Here is an 8,888-nt window from a genome sequence, read left to right on the forward strand (position 1 = left end):
TAAAGAGGAACAGTGCTGCTGCCTCAAGGATTTTTCCTATTATTTTGAAACACAAAGGCAATTAATTATGCAGAAATGTTGATACAAAATGTACAAGAAATTTAAGAAATTGTATGTTATGGCATATGTGAATCAAGTAACTGGAAGAAAATGATAGTATTTTCAGAGTTAATAAAATGACTCTGTTAAAAGGAAAAAAAAATCAAAATAAAGAAAAAGAAATCCTCCATCATCACTGGGCATGGGTTGGGACTTCAAGGTCAATTCATATATCGTGGTCTAGATTTTCAAGCTATTAGCTAGTATAACTATTGATCCCTTTGAAAAATCAAAGGCAATTAGTCTATAGGGAATTCTGGTGGCCTAGTAGGTAGGGAATATTGCTGCTAACTCCAAAGTGTTATTTCTTGGGTGGTTCAAATCTACCAGCAGCTCCAAGGAAGAAACATTTATAGTCTCAAAAACCCCACTGGAGAATCAACTATGAGTTAGCTCTAACTTGATGAGGTTTTTACTAGTATAAAAGGATTAATAGGGAACTCTGGTGTCCTACTGGTAAAGACCTGCTCTCCCATCCCAAAGGAAGGCAGTTCAAATTAACCAGCTGCTCCATGGAAAATAGATGCAAAATTTCCTCCCATGCAATTTACTGCCCCTGAAAACCTGCTGGAGGGTCAGCTATGGGTTGTTTCTGACTCAGCAGCACACAACAACAACAACATCTTGAATTTATAAACCACACAGAATGCAATGTTAATACCTTTCTGTTATTCATGCTGATTTTTCTAAAACTTATGGCTACATTTGACTTTCTTTACTAGAGCTCAGCTATAAACCAAGATAAGATTTTTATTCATATAAAAAGAACCCTATAAATTGGAATAAATAGCATGAGATATAGTTTTTAAAACCTTTAAGATTCTCAATATAAATACGTAAATTACATGAAAGCATTATGGTAATGGGGAGAAACATAAAACTAAATAAATGAATGACTCTGGTCAACATAAAGAAAAACAGAAATACTCCAACTATTATATATAATTAGTTGTAAATATTTCACTGAAAACAAAATTGCTCACTGAGCATATACAAGGAAGTTTTAGTGTCCTGTGTAGCCTCCTGTGGAATGTAGGTCCCTTCTAGCCACTCATGGAGTGTGGATCCTTTCTGTCCCAGCACCTCTCACATGGCATCACCTGATGTGGTACTCCCGGAAGCACTTGGCATGGACACCCTTCTGGCACTTCTCACACCGTGTGTTAGTCTGAGAGTGGCAGAGGGCACAACGAGTCCTCTTGTCCTGGTGGATAATCCAATGGCCAATCATATCAAAACGACTTTCAGTTTCAAGTCGCCTGCTACGCCTTCCTTGGGATGATGTGTCAGCATTGCTTTCCAGATACACACAGGCGACGTATCTCCGGAAGGCAAGGAGGTCCACCTGAGCATCTTCACAGCAGATCCTGTGCAGCTGCCACGCATTGTTCAGGGCAGCATCAATGACATAGCCGATGAAACTTGAGTACCATTTCATGCCCCGGATCTTTACCTTGTACTTGGAGATGTTCTGGTCCATGCGTCGAACACCGCCCACCTTCTCCTGGTACAGCCTCACCAGTGATGGTTGGTGAACCTGGGTCCGAGTCTTGGCAACCCCTGAATAACGATTCGTGAGCTTCACGGGCTCTATGCCCACTGCATTGGAGCAGATGTTGACCATGCTGCTGTCATGCCAGCGGCACACAATGATCTCCTCACTCTCATCAACTTTGTAATCAAATGAACCTCTTTTCATTTTTTTCAGTTCTCTGGGATCCTTGAGAGGACATCTGTCAGTCCTGTACTCATGGAGAGTTCCTGTGGCCTTCACTCCTTTTTTCTTCAATATGGACATCAGTTTGACACTTGTAAAAACCTTGTCAAAAAATATGTGGTATGGCAGACAGCCTCGCTCCTGAAGTGCATCTACAAATTTTATCACCATACTACCTCCTAAATCCAAACCTTTGTCTGGCTTGGTGAACAATGTGCCCTGAGAGGGCTCAAACCACACCAAATAGCCTTTGCTGGTGGTCCCACACCAGATCTTGTAACCGAGCCGGATAGGCTTTCCTGTGTGCAGCTGCTTGGATCCCCGGTGCCCAAAATACTCACACATGGATTCACCGAAGCTATAGAACTCTTCTAATGGTGCATGCTTCTGGAAATTGTAGTTCATCCGGACAATAAGAGGCCTCACTTTGGCAAACCTATCACTTTCATCAAGTTCACTGTTATCTGCAAAATGCAAGTATGAGAAAATCAGTTCAAATCTGTCCCTTCTGATTGCATCTGCCACAAGGTGGTGATGTGAATCAGGGGATGTTTCCCAAAACATCCTTCTCCTTGGATAGGAGATATACCCACTTAAAATCAAAATGCCCAAAACACACTTCATTTCCTGGGCTGTGAGAGCCAAGTTGACATTCTTCTGTGAAGCATAACGATTGCTTTCATTAACAATAAAATTAATTGTTCCTTCATCAAAAAATAATTCAAAGAGGCCTACAGGACTCAGTTCCTGGCTTTTGAGATACTCAATATGAGAATCTGATGCTGTCCAACTACCAAAGTCAGGTTGGAGGTCTCTTTTGGTCCAAACCCGATGGGCTTCACCTACAGTCTTCTGCCTCTTCTTTGCTGGCTGTAGCTCCAGGTCTTCATTATCTTCCCCAGTCCCAGAGTCCTCAGACACCACAGTGGCATGCAGCATGCTCCCCGGCAAGTGAGCACCCTGTCGGCCGTCTTCATCACCTGAGTCCTCATCTGTGAAGTCCCCCGCAGCATTGTCAGGCGGTGAGATGAAAATCTCTTCCCTGTCATTAATGGACTCTTCTTCCTCCAGAGCATTCAGCACATCAAGTAGCGTGGGGGACTTGACTTTTGAGTAGGCACTTTTCCCAGCAGCAACACCTCTGCAACAATAGGAAACAGAATCAGACAGGCAAAAGCAGCAGTTTCCACACCAGGCAGGGAATTCTGGGGGCCTAGGAGGAAAAGGGTAAGTATGATAACTCTAAGGCAGGTGGTTCAAAACCACCAGTGGCTCCATGGGAGAAAAATGGGTAATCTCCTTCTGTGCTATTTACAGCTTCTGAAAACCCAACAGAGGGTCAACTATGAGTTGGTTCTGACTCCATGGCATCACCAACATCACACACTGGAGGGAAAAACACAAAATAGCACAAAAGCAGCAGTTAGTGAAGAGAGTACACTAGACAGAAAGCACAGCTTGAGCAGCATCTTGAACCTGGCATGAAATGAAGACATTTTCAACGTAGAGTTTAGGCCTTTGAGAGTGGGGATATTTTAATATATGTACTCATTGCACAGCAGTATCTTCTTTTTCCTTGTCTAGAGAGCAGAAAAATGGTACATGGGGGCATATACCTGTAAACATTTTTCTGAAAGGGCCAGAAGGAGAATAGCACAGCCCCTCACTGCTCCAGAGCAGAAAGGAAAGAATGAGCCTGTAGCCCAGCCTCATGATGCCTCTAGAATCACACAGCAGCAAGAGCTTTGTTTATTCATTGTTGACTCACAGTTGTAGTACTGAGAATGGGGTTTATTAGAGAAATATGTTGGAGAGTGGTGAGGCAAAGAATATCACCCAATGCAAATCCAAGTTTTAGCCCAGCAGTTCCAGGGCACAATTTCTCAGTTAGTACAGGTTCCAGTTTCAATTCTACAAGCAGCTTTTTCCTTCCGTCATCAAAGGAAAGAACAGCAAATTCTTTATTTAACTACAGCCAACACAAATGCAAGAAGCCTCCAGTCACACCTTGACACAGTTCTCCACAGCAACTCCACAGTCTCTCTACTACTATCACCAGGGTCTTGCCACCAAGATCTCACAACAGGATCTTGCTCCAGTCTCCCTCAAGTCTTGCTGCCACAAGTCTTGCTACTCAGTGTGGGAAGCACTCTCTCTTGTCCTAATCCCACAGCTATTAATAATTTGCAAGACCATGTGTCTGCAGTTACAATAGCTGGAGATCAGAGAAGGCTTAATGTAATGGCTAAAAAAGGCCAACGTTTAGGCTAACACTACACTTGTCTTCTTCAGGAGTTCCCACATGGTATAATTAATTAATAATTATAGTTCATTAATGTATAATTAATGTGTTTGGCTGCTAATCAAAAGGCTAGTGGTTTGAGTCCACTGAGAAGGAAGATCTGGCAGTCTGCTTCTAAAAATCCAACCACTGGAAGCCTTTCTACTCTTAGACACATGAGGTCACATGAGTCAGAGTGAACTTAATGGCAGAGGGAAATTATTACTGGTTAATTTGTTTTCTTCCTAAATGAAATGTTCTTAAAAACACACAACAATGAGTAAGAGTCTCTGGGTGACACAAATGGTTAAATGTTCAACTTGTAGCTGAAAAGTTGGTTGTTTGAAGTACCTCAGAAGACAGGTCTAGTGAGTGTTCCTGAAAACGGTTAGCCTTGCAAACACTCTAGAGAAGTTCTATTCTAGACAAATGAGATGTCATAGTCAGAATCAACTCAATAGTAACTAATGACATTTAAACAATTATCCAGAGAGCTCTTGTGGCCTAGGTAAGAGTTTGCACTGTAATTTCAAAAGCACGTGGTAGAAACTCACCAACTGCTCTACTAGAGAAGGATGGGCAATCTCCTACCATGCGATTACTGCCTCTGAAAACTCGCTGGAGGGTCAGCTATGGGCTGGTCCCCACTCAACAGTATACATCCACTGGTGCCAATACCATCACCATAGGTAACAGTAACTGCCAACAGGAAGCCCTGGTCCTAATGTGACCCTCACTGTTGTCCTATCACTTGATGGTCCAGCAGCTTTGCTTTCATACTTCTATCTTGCTTCTCTTTCCTTTCTCTTATTCCTTTGACAAATGTTTCTTTCCTTTCTCAAATTATCAAACTGTCTCTATGTGAATTCTCACTATTCAAATCAAGATGCTGAACAGATTCAGGTAAGATTTTTGAAATGGCTCCCACAATATTTTTAGTGTCTTACTAATCTTTAGGCAGAACAGATGATCCGGGAGGCTAGGCTCTATGAGGAGAAATGTGGCATCAAGATCGGAAGAAGACTCATCAACAATCTGTGTTACTTAAATGGCACAAGCCTGCTTCCTTAAATTGAGGAAGACCTGAGCACTTGCTGCAGAAGGTCAAGACTGCAGCCTTAAACATGGATTGAAGCTCAACATCAAGAAAACAAAATTCTCTCCACTGAGCCAACTGGCAGCATCATGAAAGACAGTGAAGAGATTGAGATTATAAACAGCTTTAGTTTGCATGGCTCCACAATCAACATACTTGTTACTATAAGACAGGAAATTAAGAGACAAATTGCATTGGGAAAGTCTACTATCAGAGACCTCTACAAAGTCCTGAAGAACAATGATGGCAATCTAGAAACTAAGGAGCACCTGATCCAGGCCATGGTCTTTGCAATCACTTGCTATGCATCAGAAAGCTGGGCAATGACTAGGGATGATAGAAGGAGAATTGATGCCTTTGAGTTGTGCTGGAGAAGAGTACTGAACATACCATGGATGGCAAAGAGAACAAACAGGTTTATCCTGGAGAAAGTGAAATCAGGCTGTTCCTTGCAGGCAAGGATTCTAAAGCTTTGTCTGACATACTTTGGACATGTTGCAAGGAGGGACCAGTTCTTGGAAAAAAGACGTCAGGAGGGACAGTGCAGGAGAGGAAGACCCTCGATGAGATGGATTCAGTGACTGGGATAATGGGGGCAGGTTTGTCGGAGACAATAAGATTGGCACAGGATAGAACAGGGTATAGGCCTGCTGTACATACAGTCACTATGAGTCGCAAGCGACTTGATAGCACATAACAACAACAACACTACCTGCTATCTGCAATTTGGAAACCAAACAAATTGGGAAAACATGGAAACCCTAGCTATTCAAACTGTCCTTTCGAACAAAGAAACCAAATGTGTGGCAAAAAATTTGTATTTAATGAGTGCTCCTCCCATGTGATTTACAATCTCTGATAACCAACTGGAAGATCAGCTATGAGAAAGCTACAGCTCAAAAGTTAAACTTTGACATTGACCAGGATTGGGTAGTGTAGTCAGAAGTTTGGAAAATGGCTTTTCTACCCATTGCTTTGGCCTTTTCTCGGGGCGTGGTCTCCAGCTGCCTCAACTGCAGACACATGGTTCACTACTGATCAGCATCTTTTATACCATCAACTGCTGTTATGTTTACCAACATAAGAGAGAGAGTTGGCTAGACTGGAGAGAGACTGTGGCAAGGTCTGAAAGAATCCTGGAGGTGGAGCCAGAGTTAAAGGTTTTGCTTCTGTACCACGGAAGAAAGAGCTGATTTAGAACAGCTATGAGATGAGGTTTGCCAGATAACTGAGAAAATCTAGAGGCTTTATGCATTTTTGTACTGGACCAAACCTGGGACTTGACAGTGTGATATCCTTTGCCTTCCCTCACCACCCCCACAACCTATTTCCCTAATAAACTCCACAGCTTTTACAACCAATATCAGACCTAGTGATTAATGAAAGCAGATGCAGTAGAATGGGGGACTATATCTTACCAAAGAATTAGGATTACCAAAGGATAGTGGATGCTGTTGGGAACTGTTCTCCTTTTGTGGAGTTAGTAAAAGTCCATTTTGGCCTACCACGTGTTACCTTTGTTCTTTTTACAGTGGGCCAACTCCAGACATTTATTTCTAATTAGGAGAGATATACAACAGCTCAGCACACAAGTAAGCATACAGGATAATGCCAGGTAACAGTGATGACATCCTGGAGTAAGAATAGATTACAGCTGAGGATGTTACTTCAGACAGGATAATCAGGGAAAGTCTTGCTGAAAGGATAAACCAACAGAGATGAGGGAGCAAGCCCCGCAGATAGAGAGAGCTAGGGTGTTCCAGCCAGGCAGCTACAGGCACAGAACCCGGACTCTAAGGGTCACAAAGTCTACAAAGCAGCCAGTGAAGCTGCAGATTCAGTGAGCACAACACAGCAGTGAGGGGAGGAGATTCAGCAGAAGTGTCAGCGACCAGATCTCACGAGGGCAGTAAGAAGGTCATATCCAGTATGTAAACAAATCACACTGACTATCAATGCCTTGTGCCCAACCCTAGACTAACTTCTACAAGAAGACTCTCTGTCCAAAGGAAGGGTTCACGCTTCATGACAAATTAATCACTACAGACCCTGCCCAAGAATTTTTAGTTGAGGTGACATTATAGATCCATTCAATTATCATATGCTGGGTGTTGACTTCCAAGAAAATTAGATATTCACATAGCTCTGTGAGGACCAGCAAGGGAAACCATCTTCCAGGAGAGAGGAATCTTGTTCCCTTCCTATTATGGACCTCAGGCTATTACGGGAAGGCAGGGCCATACCCTTGTCATCTTACCTTCCTACACTGGACCCAGTCTCATTGGTACCAATATGCCTCCCAAGCCAGAATCTGTCAGTCTTTACAAACATCTGCATATTACTATCCAAATACTAGGCAGAGAAAAGCCTGCAGGGACCAAGGAAGCCCAAGGACAATTATCTAGATTCTTAAAAGGTGAAAAGAAAATTCAGTGTCTTGATTCATGTGTAAACACCAGTGCTACAGACCCACTCCTACACCAATTATAGCTCCCACCTGCCTCATTTCTCCCTTTTGCTGCCTCTCTCTCTTCTCTCTAGACTTCCTGCAGAGTAAGAGCAGCAAGATTTAGAGCTAAATATGTTATCAACGTGGCCTTTTAAAAACATTGAGAATTAAGTATTTACCTCGAGGTTGAAGCCATGATGAACTGGGAAGGTTAAGCAATGTTTACTCATTGAGTCTAGGAATCTGTAAGACAATGAAATCAATTTTTAAAAGTCTTATTTTCATAACGAGTGCATTGGGGGCCGGGGGAAGGGGGTACTGTATACCAACAAAGAACTTTATCTTTTGTTTTTCAAAGAGAGGAGCAAACTGGGGGTGGGGGGGTAAAGAAAAATGTGCAACAATGAATGAATAAAAATCCAAAATTTCTGTAAATGTTCATTAAAATTAATAAAATAAATGTTTGGGGAAAAAAAGTCTTATCTTAATAAGCAAGGGAATAAGATCTTAGAATTACATGTGAGGGGGAAAAGTCTCTAATTTAAGTTTACCTCATTTTACATATAAACTTGTAGTTGTTTCTGAGAGCCTGGAACTCAACCTACACACCTTTAGGAGTTTGGGTAAGTCAAAGGTATCAATGCCAATTAGAAGATAATGGATAGAGGATCTGAGGAAATATGGCCTGGTCACATGGTTAGAGTAGAAAAGATAAAGCACTCCCATCTCAAATCTCACATTAAATACAAATTTAAAGTAGAATTTCTCATCTTAAGAACTATTAACAAAAAAAAAAAAAAAAAATTAGAAGAGCTATTAACATTTGGAACCAGAGAGCTTCTTGTCAGGACGGTGAGGACTGGGCAGGCTTCTCCAGTGCACTGCAGATGTTGAACAGCATCCCTAGCTTCTGTCCACTGGATGCCAGCAGCAACCATTCTTCACTTACAACCACCAAGAATGTCAAGATATTTATTGTCAAATGTTCTCTGGGTAAATCTCCCCCTACCCTACTGAGAAGCACTGTATGTGTGGACCAGCAAGCAAAAAACACTCATTTCTGTAGTACTTAAAGTAGGAAAAAACTATAGACAATCCAAACAGCCATTAGTAAAAATTTTAAAACAATGAAAGAATTTTTCTTGTACTTTTCCAAGAGGGGAGTGTATTGAGGGGAGAGGGGTAGGCGGGGAGAAAAGTGCAACAATGAACGAATGGAAAGCCAAAGTCTCCGTAAATTTTCATT

At 42.0% G+C, this 8,888-nt stretch overlaps 1 protein-coding gene across 1 annotated transcript; it reads right to left on the minus strand.

Moving 5' to 3' along the window:
• Positions 1-1,177: 1,177 nt before the first annotated feature.
• On the minus strand, positions 1,178-7,888 carry PGBD2 (piggyBac transposable element derived 2). Its single transcript, XM_006893894.1, has 2 exons — positions 7,822-7,888; positions 1,178-2,957 (listed from the first exon to the last, which is right to left on the minus strand). Exons 1-2 carry the CDS (start codon positions 7,836-7,838, stop codon positions 1,196-1,198), a joined length of 1,779 nt encoding a protein of 592 aa, XP_006893956.1. The 5' UTR covers positions 7,839-7,888; the 3' UTR covers positions 1,178-1,195.
• Between the last annotated feature and the right edge of the window lie 1,000 nt (positions 7,889-8,888).

The sequence above is a fragment of the Elephantulus edwardii genome, unplaced genomic scaffold (genome assembly GCF_000299155.1).
Source record: "Elephantulus edwardii isolate Elephantulus edwardi_28Jun2011 unplaced genomic scaffold, EleEdw1.0 scaffold00133, whole genome shotgun sequence".
Classification (NCBI taxonomy): Eukaryota; Metazoa; Chordata; class Mammalia; order Macroscelidea; family Macroscelididae; genus Elephantulus; species Elephantulus edwardii.